Genomic DNA, 16,377 nt, shown 5'->3' with positions numbered 1-16,377 from the left:
AGCGACTGCTACTGAGAACATGCGAGACGAGGGAGACCACTTTTTAGTTTTAGACTTATCTTTTCTTTTCTCTTTGTTTTTACAAACCAGTTTTTTTTGTCATTTTGTGTCCTTTTTTTGGTCATTTTACGTCTTTTTTGGTCATTTTGTGTCTTTTTGTGGTAATTTTTGGTCATTTTGTAGTCAATTTGAGTCCCTTTTTGCTTAATTTTATGTAGTTTTTTGGTAATTTTATGTCTTTTTTGTGTCTTTTTTAAAAATAATTTTGTGTCATTTTGAGGTAAATTTGATTCTTTTTTGGGTAATTTAGTTATTACTTTCCAAGGAGTCTCCAAGCTGACTGTTACACACTCAGGAGGTCAGAATGGACCTTTTAACTTAAAGGACTTAGATTAAAACTAACAATAAAATATAAAAAAATATATAAATGCACAGACAGAGAGATGTTTTAGTTTTTCTCTGCCTTATTATTTGTCCAAAATTTGTCGTATCAACTGAGTTTGTATGATCTGAACTGTGAGATTGTGTTCAGTGAGGGGGGGTCACAGACAACATGCATGTTAAATTTGGGGTCGCAACTCAAAAAGGTTGAGAACTACTGGTCCAGGGTATGGTAAATTACACAGCTATCTTTTTTTGCCGAGTATTTAAAGAAGAAAGTCAATGAATGCCAGATTCCTATTGGCTTAACAAGGGAGAGTTGACTGGGGTGTGGATTTTGAACATTAAAATATAGACTCAAATAAAGCAGACAATTTTTATGGCAGATTGCCACACAACATGGGCTACTGCAAGCAAAAGTGGCCCAAATCTGTTTTGGTTTTTTTGCTTATATGTATAAGCAAAAAAAACAAAAAAAAATAGATTCCATCTGATCTGAACAAAACAAAACAAAAACAGATGCAAGCAAAAGTGGCCCAAATCTGTTTTGGTTTTTTTGCTTATATGTATAAGCAAAAAAACCAAAACAGATTTGGGCCACTTTTGCTTGCATCTGTTTTTGTTTTGTTTTGTTCAGATCAGATGGAATCTATTTTTTTTTCAAATCAGAACTAGGTCTCTTTGTGATCCTAAATCGGATATAGATCTGATGTTTTTCAATGCGACCTCAGGCTGAACAGTCATGTCGCATTTCACAGTCGTCACAATTCAGGACTGTAAGTTCACACGCACTCTGATATGAACCACATTTATAAAACAATGTGAACACGGCTGTGAACGGCTGGCAGCTCAATCTTAAACAGTACAAGTTAACACTGGCGTGAGACAACAGAAAGTCTAAAGGCAGGTGTTGTGTCCTTACTGGTTTTCACACTAACTGGTTGCCGTAGGCTATGATCTGCGCATTTTCTGTTACGCATGAGCTGTCCGTGATACTGAAACCACTTGCTGTTAATGTGAGAATTCTGTCTGATGCAGGCCTATGTTATGCTGTGCGTTGACACCTTATCTACCGTTTAATACTGTAATAAATAAAGCAATCAGCACTCTTTCTTCTTTCTTCCACTCCTTCCAAGTTGGCTTCTATCCCAAACTACAGGGAGGCACAGTATTATCAGTGCAATATTATCTATAAAGGATGCAGAGGGGCACATATGCTGAAAATTTCAAGCAATTCTATGAAAACTAAGCTATATTAATCGTATGTTGAAAATGATTTGGGGTCAAAAAGGACCCCAGGAGGACACGAGGGTTAACACCAAAACATTGCTATAAACCACTTTAGGTAAGAAAATCGTTTATTCTCTTTACCTTCAGTTCTTTTTCTCAATCAAAGGGGACGTTTATTAATAAATCACACACAATGATATAACTTTCCACACAATATATGCTTTATTACTCTGTGACGGGACACAACACGCTGTCAGGACATAAAGTTTATGTTGCATACAAGTTTCACACATTCTCCACTTCACTGCCAAACTAGAGCAACAGCAGGACCCTACTCACAAACGACACTATATCCATAGTGGGTGTAGTAGGGTGGATACACACGGCTAAGGCAACACCACGACACACACACACACACACACATACATACATACACTCATACACACAATAAGCAGGTGACGGGACGCACACACGGCCGGCTCAGCTCACTAAACGTCCTGTAGGTCACATTACCATGTTACAATCAAGATGATAGACGTTTTTCAAGTTGTGAACAGGCGTTAGACTGACGGCATGCGGCCCTCCTGGCATATATTATCTCTTTATAAGCATCTTTACGGGATTACATTTATTATGGGGCTCAAAGTGCGTTTGAAAATGAATAAAAATGACAAATGCTAGAAATGCATCACCCACCTTGCTATGTTTACAGTTTTTGCTCAGCTAGGTAGTTTTAAAAAAAATTAGATAGCTACATCAGGACTTAAATACTATTACAGTACATAATAAGGAGTGTTTGTATATGTTTAAGTCTATAATAAATTTATAATAACTTATTTTCCAGATCTCCAATCAATGTGAGCTCTGCTAGCTTGTTAAAACTATGTAAAGAGCTTTATTCCTAATGACTTGCCCTTAAATTTCATTTCCTAGAATATAGAAGATCCCTTCTCAATGTGCCAACTTTACCAAACATTAAAATCATCAACTATCTGTCTTAATTTATGTGCAGTCAATCTCTCTGTGAGTAGCCGTCACTGTTCTGTGGAGCTGTTTTCTTGTGGGAGTGAAGCTCTTCTGTGGCAGCAGGTGTGACGGTTCAGATGGTCTCCATGTTTTTGGTCTCTTTGGATCGGAAGCGGGTCACGTGTTCCAGCTGGCCGGAGTCGGACACGTCGTAGCTCGTCTTGTACTTGGCCAAGATTTTCATCAGTGGGCGGAGTTTCAGCCACCACTGCTCCTTTGGAATTCTGTGGCTGTAGAGCACATTTCACGAAGAGGTTAATGCCATTAATGTTGACAAATTTAGGCAAGCTTTGACATACTTTATTATAACATTTGTTGTGACTTTGCTGTTACTTTTTGTGACAGTATTCATGGCGTACTCTATGCCTTTTTTTGTGAAAGTTTGTCAACATACTATACTATGACTATTTAAATTTTGGACATCTGAAAATATGGTGTTTTTCTGTCATTTCTGCAAAAAACTATAGTACTGCATAAATCAACAGAGTATAAGACTATTTTGAGCGTTTTAAAATGTTACGAAAATGTTAATCTTACTATGACTTTTTTATGTGATTTTGAATGAGATACATTACTATCACTTTCTTTTTGTAATTTCTGGAAAAACTATACTACTACATGTATCAACAGAGTATAATAAGACTATTTTGAGCGTTTCAGGGCTTTTAAAAATGTATCATAGGTGTGACTGGCTAGACTTCTAGTCTATATGTTTTATCAGTTTCTGCACCATCAAGAGCATCATCCTCGTCAACTGCATCTGATCCATTTCAGACACCTCTTACACAGACTATTTACATATTTGCAGCCTTCTGTTGGGGAGGTTTTTTTCAGAATAGGACCAGCAGGCTCTGGAACAGCTTCTTCCCCTCAGCTGTCAGCATACTGAACTTACACACTTTTAATAATGTTCATACATTAAATTATTAAATAGTGCGTGCGTGCGTGCGTGCGTGCGTGCGCGTTATGTGAGTGAGAGATTCATAAAGAGAATTGTGCAATAAAAACAATGCTATAGGGAAGTGCAATAGAATAATCAGTGTAATAGAATTAATGATGTTGTAGGGGTATATGTTCTGTGCTGATATGAATTTATGCGATATGTAAACAGACTTCCTTTTGTGTGTGTTTGTGTTTTGTGATGTGCTATATGTGAACAAGTGACATATGTGTCCAATACAAATTTCCCCTAAGGGAGATAATAAAGCAACTTACTAACTATACACTTGTACTGATAATATCTTGTGTTCCATGAATACTTTATTACTCTCGATTTCTAAGCGCTTCTATTGAATTGCTAAACAGCCCTGCATTGTCTCAGTGTTTGACTCTGTGCAATGACAATAAAATTAATCTTATGTACTCCAATTACTTTCTTATGGCACTTGTGTGACTTCCTTTGTAATAAATTAAAGAAATATATGTGAAACTAAGCCATGAATACTTTACGATGACTTTTTAATGTGATTTTGAATGACATACAACAATTTCTTTTTTTTAATTTTCTCTTCTCAAAATAGTGTTTTTCTTTTGTTATTTCTGAAAAATCCACCCTACTACATGTATCAGCAGACTATAATAAGACCATTTTGAGAGTATCTGAGCATTTACGTTTTTTATGACTATTTCTTGAAAAATTTCGACATGTATGACTTTTTAATGGGATTTTGAACGGCATACTTTATTATGACTTTTTTGTGAAAATTTAACAACATAGTTTACATCAGGTTTTTTTTTTTTTTATTTATTTTTTACATTCTATGATTTTTACAAGTTAATAATAATTAATTCTGAATTATTAAAATGTTTCTTACACAAAGTCAGTCTCGTCCCGGAGCTGGGACACAGGTTGAAAGACCAGAGCTCTGCGACGCATTCCCAACAGACAGGCAGTGTCCTCAGAGTTAGCAAACACTCGCCCTGCAATGAAGACAAGCATCAGCCTTTATAACCAAATACACGACATGCATAGACACTGATATGGACACATGAAAACAAGTAACCAAGAGGAATTTAAATATTTTCACACAATGTGGTTATCGAGGTTGTTTTACCTCCTTTGTACGACTCCTTGAGCGTTCGTGTGATCCACTGCATGGCTTTAGCAGCAATTTTGGTGCCAAAGTTTCTATCAAATGGTGATGGAGCTCCTCCCTATGAGGAGCAAAGAAAATATTGTCGAAATGTGCATTTTGCATTATATCAGAAAAATATCTTCACAAAAACTCAACTCTAATTTTCTTAGTTATGATGAATATTATTTTGGAGAACAGAATCACCTAAAAATAACTGTATGTTACACCTCGATTAAAGCATAACTACTGAATTATCATGCAGCCTTAACTTAAAATATATAATGAAAGCCCTGATGCACTCTACTTTTCTCTCGGTGCATGCTGGGATAAACTTCAGCTCTTTGCAACCATGAAAGAGTTTGTGGATGTTTTTATGGACTCTCTTGATTTCAGGATAACAGATTTCCCTACATCACCAGCTAATTTACTTCAACACATGAAAATAAAGCATTGTGTTTGTCCAACCTGCTGCATGTGACCGAGGATGTTCTTCCTGCAGTCAAACACTCCTCGTCCCTCCTCAGAGTACAGCTGGTAGATGAAGTCTGTGGTAAAGTTTTCATTGGAGTTCTCATTCCTAAAACACACGTAACATGTTAGTTAAAGGATTAGTTTACTGAAATAACAAAAACAATCCTTTAAGCAGACTATGTAAAGTTCTCAAGCTGTTGGTTCTCTATACATCTAGTGTCCTTGAGCCAGGGCATCAGCTTGCTGTCCACCTGCAAAGCCACTTGCAATGCTACGGTGTGTCTTGTAGTAATGAAATTATGCATGTGAAAACCTCAGCACAGGCACACAATGTCACCTACACTCTGTCCAAAGTATTACTTATGTCCCATTTCCACAGACCTCCATTCTGCTGGGAGCAATTTAAACAGCGTGATGGTGCAGTGGACTAAAATAGCCACAACAGACGACATGAAGTGAAGTGTGTAAGGTCGATTAGCTGTCAAACATATTTTAAAAGCAATTGTTTTTGTGCGATAAATACCTATTTACCGTAACAAAGCACAGAACCAAAATTATGTACAATAAAACTATTTTTACTCTCCTTTTGCTGTGTTCTCTCTCTCTGTCCTACACACACGCTCCCACACACTAAATAGTGTGTATGGCAAGGTAACGCCAAGGAAACTGCGATGTAACATTTAAAAAAGGAACAAACTGGCTGATATATGAGACTCACCTGAGCACTAAGCCTCTCTGGATGCTCGTCTTCATCTTCTGAGTCAGATGCTCCACGTTGGCCTGAAAACACAAAGTGAAGGCTGACGTTAAAGCGGAGTGACGGCGGCGGCCTCTGTCTCATCCCCTCCACCTCCAGAATGAAGAGGTGCAGGTGGCAGTACCACCACGAGGGGGCGCCATATCTGCTGTTCTGTTCTTAATGCAAAAATTTGATGCTGCACTATGCTCTTACTTTTTTTGCTGAAACATTTGATGCCATAGTCTACTATTACTTTTTCTGTTGCTGTTTGGTTTGGGTGTTACATGTCTCCTGTTTCTAGAAATAAAGATCACAAACTATCTAAACAGAAATTGGGATATAAATACATTTGAACATTTTATCATTAAATCTGTGGTGCAAATGGATGAGGAGCTTTGACAGTAACATAATAACATAATAAACACAGAGCCAGCCCCTACACCTCTAATCACCACGACCTGATCGGTGTTGATGGGATGAGTGATGTAGTTCAGGTTATTAATAAATTGCTTCAGACGCACTGCCATAATCTGGGTCACCTGCAAATTCCTGAAACACCCAGACAGAGGCAGTGATGAACTGATGCAAGCTGTGGCAATGCTCCTGATAAAAGTGAAGTGTGAAGTGTGCTGCTTCATCACAGCGGGAGACAATTTCAAAACATTTCAAACTATGTGTTTTTAAGACCTTCGATTTACCTTGACAACAACTGCTTTTGTAATTGTGCATTTGATAATCAATAACTTGAACATGATTTGTTATGACTTTTGCTGATGTATGTCATAGTATATTATCCCATTTAAAAGTCAAAGCATAGTGTGTCATAAAAAATGTCATACTATAGCATGATTTTTTTCTCGCAGACTATATACTATGACGTTTTCATGGTGTAGTGTATGCCATAAACCAATAACAAAAAGAATAGTACTCTTTTCTTATTGGTTTCCTCACAGAGAAACATCCAAATGAGTGAATGATCCCTGACACTTCAGCTCTATAATACACTAAAATATACATATAACACAGGGAAACTGAGTGTGACACTAGCCTATTGAAAATGTACATACAACACTGTTGGTAACATCACTTGAAAACTTGTTACAAAGACCAAGTGCTGTACAATATCTTCCTAAATAAGTAACAGTAACAGCAGAACTGTTAGGGGAAACCCCACGCTGAGGTAAAAAACTTGTCTATGGTTTGCCATTAAAGTCATAGCATAGTATGCAAAAAAAGTCATGATATAGTATATCACAAAAAAATGCCCCAAAGAAAGGCATAGTATAGCATGTCATAAAAATGTCATAAAAAATGTCATAAAAACGTAAAAATAAAGAAAAGAAAAAAAGTGTAGTATGTCATAAAAAAAAGGTTTAAAAAAGTTACAGAAGTCATAAAAATGTCATAAAATCTTTGTATAGTATATCATTAAAACGTCATAGTATAGTATGTCATAAAACAGTTAGAATATAGTATGTCATTAAAAAATGTCATAGTCTTGCTATATACTATGACATTTTCATGATGTAGTATAGTATGCCATAAAAAGTCATAGCATGGTTTGCCATTGAAGTCACAGCATAGTATGCAATAAAAAAAATCATCATATAGCATGTCTTAAAAATGTCATGAAAAATGTCACAGTATAGTATGTCTTAAAAACCTATAAAAAGAAAAAAAGTCTAGTATGTCATAAAAAAAGGTTAAAAAAAGGTCACAGAAGTCATAAAAATGTCACAGAATGTTGTATAGTTGTTGTATAGTATAGTTGTTGTATAGTATATCACAATATGTCATAGTGTAGTATGTCATAAAAATGTAAAAAAAAAAAACAACATCATAGAGCAAGTCAGAATATAGTTTGTTCATAAAAATGTCACAAAGAACTCTGTTTATGTCATTATAAAAAAAATAAAACAACAGAAAGGTTTGTGGTGGTGCTTCCATTAAAAGCACTGCTTTAATAACAGAAAGTGTCTCTGACCTGCAGGTCTCTGATGTCAAAGGGCTCCTCATAGATGTAGACGGTGTCTGCTCCTGCAGCCAGACCGCCCACAGTGGCCAGGTAGCCGCAGTAGCCCCCCATGGTCTCTATGATGAAGACCCGCCGCTTGGTGCCGCTGGCTGACTGCTTGATGCGATCACACGTCTGAATCACACGCACACAATACACAGTTATTAAAAATTTACAGAAATGTAATCCCCAAAGGAGAGCTGAGCAGTCAATTCATCTGTTCAATTCAATCAACAGACAGATCATTTATTATTTATATGGTGAAGATCCTGATCATTTGCTGGTTGCAATTTCTTTAAATTATCTGTTTCTAATATGCATTTTAAATTAAATACATTTGGCTTTTGGGTTTGTAAAAACCTCTTATGATGTCACTTGGATTGGACATTAGAATTAAATCCTAAACTACTAAAGATTGAGGGAAATTGATGATAGTGATGATTTTCAGCTCTGCTTCAGTACAGAAAAAACATAAAAGACAGAATAAACATGCAGCTGTAGTTACCTGTTACAGTCCAAGAAGAATCACATCAAACTATTTCAGTGATGCACAGGTTTACTTCTTATTAAATAAAATGTTGTTTTTGCATTGCATTATTTATTTTTACTGTAATTTAATCTATGCTGTATTTGGAAAATCTGTCATTTACCTTGGGTTCTGCATAGGTTTTAATGTAAAAAAGAAAAAAGGCCTATTAACCTGTATTTACTGCATGGTTTCATATAATTTGGACAACTTCTGCATATAAATAATGCAAGTATATTTAAGATTTTAATAAATGTTGGACTTGATTAGATTGAACATGTCTGTTATGTTTAGGACAATACAAGTTTGAAAATTTGAACATCTGAAATGGCATTTTTGTTGTTGCAAGACATGAAAAACCAAAGGCAAAGGAGTTATTTATACTTTCTTTAAAAGATTATAAGCATGCATTATTAAGATGAACTGTAAGATTTTTCAAAATAAAAGTCTCTTATTTCTGTACTGTTTGTATGCACCTAAAAATAATATGGTAAAATAATGTTTTTTCTGCAGACACAGGTGGGTGAAGACTCCCATATTTAGTAAAAAACATTAAATCGGGGTGCTTTAAGATTAAAGATTCACTACTTTATTTAAAAAAATGAATCGCAAAATGGGGAAATTCAAGCTCTGCATTTAACCCATCCTTTTTTACGCACAAGTGAACACACCATGCAATCAGCAGTGGGCAGCAGATTTCTTTCTTTGTGATTATATAGAAACTTGAAGTTAACCTGTGCATACTGGGCCAGATGAGTGAAGTCTATCAGATCCAGGTAGTAATAATCAACATTAGACAGACTTCACCCATATGGTATCAACAGTGCAGCAGGTAAATCCGCAATACACACTTAAAAACATGTCACAGTGATGCGCTCCTCAAACACAAGCAACATCACAAACTTTACTAGCAGAAAGAGGAGATGAACTGCTTTCAAAATAAAGGTTTTTAAAAACAACATGACAAGCAGTCACTGACATGCAAATGCATTGTTGTACTTACACAACGTAGTTTTACTTCTCAGAGCTTTTTCCATAAACATGTCTGAGATGAACTGGGATAATAATCCAACTCTGATTCTATTTTCAAGGCATCTTCACGGGTTAAACTAGAATCATTATTAAAAGACAGGTAACACTATGAGCTGTGATTTTTTTCCCCCTCACTGATCCTTACCTCCACGATGGCGTTGAGGGACGTGTCAGCGCCGATACTGAGGTCAGTGCCGGCCACATTGTTACTAATGGTAGCAGGCAGCATGCACATCGGGATGCAAAACTCCTCGTAGTCGGCCCGGGCCTCGTACAGCTGCAGCAGGGACTCAAAGGCCTGATGGTGGTGGCCGTAATATAAGGTTAGACCACCAGGGGGCACGCTACATATCTGAGCAGCCTGTCAGTGTGTTCTTAGTGTTGGAGTGTTTTTACAGGCTGCTTCATGGTGCACAGTGGCTCCCTTTGCTTGTATCCTTCGTTACCAAAATGTTTTGGGTTATAACTGAAGCTCTTTTCTAATTTGAAGCTCCATACTGGTGATTTACAGTATGTACTATGTACACTGTACAAAAAAAAACCCTGTTGTTTTTACGGTAAAAAACCAGCAGCTGTGGTTGCCAGAACTTTACCGTAATAAATACAGTGCAACTTTTTTTTAAATTACGGTAAAAAGATATTAACACTGTTGATTTCACATTTAAGATTGCCATTTTATTCCATTTTTTATCGTATATATAAAAAGTTTTTCCATCAAAAGAAACGCTGTTTTGCCATATAACTGACAAGAAAATACTTTATAAATGAAGCATAAATTAAAGATTTTACTATCAAATATTACAGTATATTTTTGTTAGAGATATGGTGTTTAGTACATTTAACAGTGAGAAAAAATATTTTTTACAAAAGATAAATGCAAAAATTACAGGGATGTTTGTGTGTACATATTACAGTATATTTTTGTTACAAACATGGTGCCAGTGAATTTTACAGTAGAGTAATGTATTAAAAAAAAACTCTAAAAAATACTGTTTTGGCTGATATATACATTTGTATATACATATATACAGTGTTTCATTGTTACTGAAACTGAATTAACCCATTTATAATTTTACGGTCTTTTACTGTCATGGTTTAGCAGTTTTTCACCGTAAAATCTGCAGACATTTTTCACAGTGAACTCATTTTCACATATCACATACTACTTTTTCAGTTTCTGAGTAAAAACTTTACATTATACATTTTCTTCTAGTGATGTTTCTAGAGCGGTTCCACTAACATTTACAACATGTAAATTAAGTAAATTGTGTCAGATCAAGTCAGTGTGAACCACTCACACGTGGACGTAGCTGATACTGGGTTAAATATAGCAGTTCATTGACGGTTGATGGCGCTTTATGACCTTTCCCAGCCCTGAAAAATACATATTTAATTTTTTTTGTTTTTATTGTTATCGTCAGATCAGCCTGCAAATTCTGTGTTATAGATTTGTTCTCCAATGTAATTAACAGCTCCAGATCATCATGGCTGAAGTAAAGGGAGTCCTTTTGAATTAAGCTGAGACACCATGAAGATGCAGCGCTGTGTCTGTGTATGTGTGTGTATGTCTGCAGTGTGTGTGTGCTGCTGGCTGGCTCTCTCCAGGTGACGGGGGCTTTGGCTTCCCATTGGCTGAGAGGAGATGGGATGGGGGGAGTGGTGGTGGTGGGGGGAGGTCACCCTGGCTGACACGGATCGGTGTTGACGTGACAAGATAAAGATTGGGCTTGGCTCTGGGCGATGTTTCCTTTTATGTGCAAGAATGTAAAGAGGGCCTGACCGGGTTCAAATAATGACAGGAGTGGACTGTAGAGTGTGTTCAGTTATGCTGGACTTCAACATAGCTACACAGCATGCAGACTTACTCTCCAAATGCACAGACTCTGCGCCTTTTGGATGCAAGCAGAGTGTCCCTGTTGCGCTGAACCAGATTGCCGTCCGGTCAACTGTTGTTTCCCAAACAAACACAAAGTGGGCTGCACCAAACACGCCTGGGCCACGCGCCAAAAACATGCCACAACACTACACTGCATGCCCAAGCACTTACCTGGGACCTCCGCCGACCAGCTCGCCCCCCAACAACAACCAGCTTTTAAGGGTTTTCTGCTGTATGAAGCCTGATACAGCATGTGTGGACATGAGCCAGATCCTGCTGATTATCCTCTAAAGTAATGCTTTAGAGGATAATCAGCAGGATTACTGTTCTAGGACTGAAACATCTTCTGCAGTAAGTTAAACTAAAGCTGTAATTTCAAAATTAGTTTCCTGCAGCATTTTTGAGTTTCTCGCCAGTCTGAATTGTGTTTGAGGTTTTTTGTTTTTATCTTTATCTTTCCATGATGGTATGCTTTTGTTTATGTGAAAGCACAGGGGTAAGCCTGTGCGTTTCATTTAGGTCTAAAGAACCCTCCCTACAGGTTCAGGCGGCTTGTGTTTACACACATAATATAGCAGCACTGACACCTTACAGCAGACACTGACACAGTTATTTTTGTCAGTACAACTGTCTAAACATGTCAAATTAAGTCCACCTTCTGGTTGTTATTTGCGAGCTGTTGATCAGCAAAGCCCCAAACTCTGACAGGCTGGATGGTGTGTGTGATAAGTCTGACTACATACACACTCTACCCCAGCTACACTTACATCAGTAATGGCGTTCAGAGCGGTGTCTGAGCCAATGCTGAGGTCTGAACCAGGTATATTGTTGGAGACGGTGGCGGGGACCATAACCATGGGCACACAAAACTCGTTATATTTGTCCCGCGCAGAGGAAAGTTCCAGTAATCCCACGTAGGCCTGCAGCAGCAAGAGCCAGCGTGTTATTGGTTGTTGTTGAGGATGTACAGACAAAGGGAATGGAGGTGTGGAGAGAAGTGAAGAGGCCTAACACCAACGTCTTTACAGGGACGGTGGCCATGAGGACGTGTGTTGAGCTTCTACCTAAATCATGATGGAAGGAGCCTGAAACCTCCCTCTTTTCTGTATTGAACTAAGCTGTTTTATGTTAATTAATCTGCATTAATTAACATAAAACAGCTTAGTTCTTTTACCAGTTTGTACTGAGCTGACATACCATACAAGACCGTTGCAATATTTATCAGTATTTTACACTGCAAGATAAAGCAAGATGTTTGAAATTGAGATTGAATTCCAACTTTAGCATTTCTGGAGCTGTTTCTATGTTTTACATTCAACAGTGGTGGAATGTAACTAAGTACATTTACTCAAGTACTGTACAATTTTGAAGTACTTGTTCTTTACTTGAGTATTTCCACATATGTAACTTTAAACATCTACTTCACTACATTTTAAGACAAATATTCTACTTTTTACTCCATTACATTTAGCTGACAGCTTTAGTTACATGAAAAAATTTAAAATGATTTTGCATGTTTATGAATTAAACCACATAAGAGGGTGGTTTTAAGTAGTAAAAGCTGATTTAGCAAAATGCTGTTTACATAAATGCATCAATAATAAAAAAATAAAATGATATATTTAGAATATATAAAACAATCTAAGTGCGGCCATTCTGCATAACGAGGACTTTTACTTTTGATACTTTAAGTACATTTGGATGCTGATACTTTTGTACTTTAACTTCAGTCAGTTTTGAATGCAGAACTTTTACTTGTAGTGCAGTAATTTTACAGTGTGTAAAAGTGTAGTATATTTTATGTTACAAGTGGTATATTTTATTATTACTTTTATATGTGAGTCTTCTGCTTTATTTAAAGGCACCATCCTGACCTCCTGGTTGTGTAACAGTCGGTTTAAACCCCAAATAACGTGTTTTAGGGTCTGTGATTTGTCTAATATTAGAGGCATTTGGAAGCAGAATATAAACAGTATAAGTTGTATCGTTTTAAGGTTAAAAGTAGACCTAGCAGCGTGCACGTGCACGGAAAACGTGCCCCATAAGTTGGAGGTGTGGGATGTTACAATTCTGGTTTACAGAATTGTTTAAATGCCCCGACACAGTGTTTGGGAAGTGTTCTCCTCCGCTGTACCTAGGCATTTGATGTCTAATAAAGGAAACTACGAAATCTTTGATTCATTTTCTCACTCAAGAGAGGTACTAATTCCACTACAAAAGGGATCCAAATACTTTTTTCACTAGTGAAATTAAAGTAGCCATGAGTAGCTCCTACACTTTCTGTGCACATTGCAGTGTGGACGGCATTTCTTTTTTTTTAAAATCAAGAATAGAACAAAAGGTTAAGCTACTGGTATTCATGAATATTAATTTGATCTTTTTCAGTCCCCTTAGGACCGTGCGAGACTATAATGTATGTAGATCTAAATGTGAGCGCTGTTTGGGCCTGTGTGTCCTGCAACATGTAGGGGAAAGAGGGCTTCGAGGTGGGTGAGGCAGGTTGGTGGGTGATGGATCTCCAGAGTAATGCAGGAGGAAGACCAGAGACAACAATGGCAGGAGGGACAGGCTAAAGGTCTGGGAGAACTAGACTGGTGGGAGAAGCCAAGGGGAGAGAGCCAGGCCAATCATGACGGACAGTGAGACACACAGAGGAGGTAGACGCTGTGGCTCCACACACAGAAAGACAGAGACAAAATGTTCATCTTCTGGCCGAGCTGCCAAAGTAAAAAAAATGCCGTATTTTGGAAAATCGCCTTATTCTGTCCCAAAACGTCCCCTCAACAGTTAGTGTCAGGAAACAAATATGGGAGCTTACAAATATGAAATATTCTCTATCAAATCTACACTGCAAAAAAGGGTTGTCTAAAAACAAGATCCAAAAACACTAAATCTGAGGGAAATGATCTTGCTGCATGGACAGATAATTTCACTTGACAAGATTTGTTAAAGTAAGATTGTTAAATCTAGAAATAAGCATGTTGAACACTTAAAATAAGAAATTAACTCTTATTATGTAAGACTTCTAAATCTAAAGTTGTATTTATCATTGTAAGAAGCAAATAATTTGCAGTGCACTCTGCTCGGGCCAGTTCATCGCTGCTTGCAGCTTTGATTTATCGTGTTTTAAGGGTTCATTTCTTATTTTAAGCGTTCAACATGCTTATTTCTAGATTTAATAATCCTAATTTAAGTAATTTTGTCAAGTGAAATTATCTGTCCATGCAGCAAGATAATTTCCCTCAGATTTAATGTTTTAATCTTGTTTTTAGACACACCTTTTTTGCAGTATAGTTCATTCTACTGCTAAATATTAATTTTGGTAAAGGTCATTATGTTTCTATATACATATAAATAATCGCAGGGCTTTGGCTTTGCAGCTTGGCCATGAAGTTAAAAACTTGTATGGACAGACAGAGCCTACAACATTTATATGTGTCTTAAATGTATTCAGAAGATATGGTTATACAGATGTTGAGACATGTTGTGCGAATTGAAATGTGGCAAAATAAGCAATATTAAACAACACAATATGATATAATAATAATATAATAATATAATGCATGTAAAATATTCAAAGAGAGAATGCTTAATGATGCTGTATGCCAGGTACAATAAATTATTCAAATGTATCTTTTGAGATCAATCAAGATTTTTCCCTTCATATAATTACTAGTTGAAATGATATTACAGTCAGACTGAAAAACATTGGCAATATTGGCAAAAACAGGGATTAAGCAGGCTTGTTTTTCTTTCTTTTAAGGTGATAAAACATGTTCAGAAAGGTTAAATATTGTTATATGAATTTAAAATATTGCCAATATGCTCTAATATCAGGAAAAGTCACGTACCTCGAACCCTCCGATGACCAGCAGGGCGTTAATGTTATGGATCCTCATCTGCTCAGCAATCTTATCCAGATGTTTAGCTGGAAGAGTTCTAACATGCAGAAAGGAAATCATTTAATTGGTTTGTTAAGATGTTGTTTTCAGTTTCTATGAGAAAACATTAAAATTGTATTTATTTTTTAGTCGGTTAGGATCCAGTTACCCTGATGATATATGAAATCCACAATCATGCAAGAAAAATAACAACTTGTATAATACCTTGTTTTTAAATAGATATAATGGAAATTAAAGGATGAATTCAGCCCCATTCAGGTTGCATTCATCTTCCATTGGAAGGTAAATTATATATTATCTATCTATATATATCTACCTGTCTTGGTGACAGGTAGAGTCATTGAGGTTCAAGGTGATGAAAGATTGTAACAAATTATGTTTTTTTATGCTTGGCAAACAACTGTTTCATTTTGATACATATTAAAATACACACTTGTTTGTATTCCTAATAACCTCTGCCTACCATAGTGAGTAAGTGAAGCTCAGAGACAGATAGGAACCTAGATCATCAATGCTGAAACAGTTGATAAGTCCAAAACTCATATACAGCGACTTATTTGTGTGATTTATACAACTACAATTGAAAAAAAAACGTGGGGGGTTGTCAGTGTGGTTTGATGCAATTAATAAAATATTAAAACACTGGATAATTTCAGAAAAGTGACTAAGAAAATTGAGAAAATTGTATTTTATGTGCAATGTAAAGAAACAGTACTACTCATGTAGAATGCATTTCTTGCACTATTGTTTGGATACATCTGTGAATGCTGTACAAAAGAATGTATATTCACTTGATATAATAGCCGACATGTGCTTTTAGTTGATGTAGATGTGCAGATATTTCACACATCATAGGGAAGATTTTCTATATATGGTGACTTAAACAGTCCGAGTCTGGAAAAAAAACTGCAGGAAAATTTTTACGGACTGATGTTCTGTGGAAAAACTAAAATCACAAAAAATGATAATAGGATAATAAGAGTAAACAAGTTTCCAAACAGGGTTTAATTGGAGAAAATAGCATTCATTTTGGAAATGATTGGTAGATGGACAGAAAATGAACCAACAATAACTCTGATTATTACTCATTTAAGTAATTTGTTAA

The 16,377-nt window shown here is 36.4% G+C and overlaps 1 protein-coding gene across 5 annotated transcripts in view; it reads right to left on the bottom strand.

Annotated features, from left to right (window-relative positions):
• Positions 1–1,810: 1,810 nt before the first annotated feature.
• LOC131979976 (ATP-dependent 6-phosphofructokinase, platelet type-like) overlaps positions 1,811–16,377 on the bottom strand; it is a 40,719-nt gene continuing 26,152 nt past the window's right edge. For 2 of the 5 annotated variants that reach the window (XM_059344071.1, XM_059344067.1), the window contains exons 15-22: positions 15,222–15,309; positions 12,138–12,290; positions 7,907–8,071; positions 5,902–5,963; positions 5,178–5,289; positions 4,692–4,791; positions 4,452–4,557; positions 1,811–2,867 (exon numbers count right to left, since the gene is read on the bottom strand). In XM_059344071.1, the coding sequence (XP_059200054.1) occupies positions 2,711–2,867; positions 4,452–4,557; positions 4,692–4,791; positions 5,178–5,289; positions 5,902–5,963; positions 7,907–8,071; positions 12,138–12,290; positions 15,222–15,309 (943 nt within the window). In that variant the 3' untranslated portion in view covers positions 1,811–2,710. Of the gene's footprint in view, positions 2,868–4,451; positions 4,558–4,691; positions 4,792–5,177; positions 5,290–5,901; positions 5,964–7,906; positions 8,072–9,639; positions 9,793–12,137; positions 12,291–15,221; positions 15,310–16,377 lie in introns of all 5 variants that reach the window. The other 3 variants (XM_059344070.1, XM_059344068.1, XM_059344069.1) reach the window with 2 other exon arrangements.

Source organism: Centropristis striata, chromosome 11 (genome assembly GCF_030273125.1).
Source record: "Centropristis striata isolate RG_2023a ecotype Rhode Island chromosome 11, C.striata_1.0, whole genome shotgun sequence".
NCBI lineage: Eukaryota > Metazoa > Chordata > Actinopteri > Perciformes > Serranidae > Centropristis > Centropristis striata.
The sequence above is the reverse complement of the archived record's forward strand: the minus strand, read 5'-3'. Positions and strand labels throughout refer to the sequence as shown.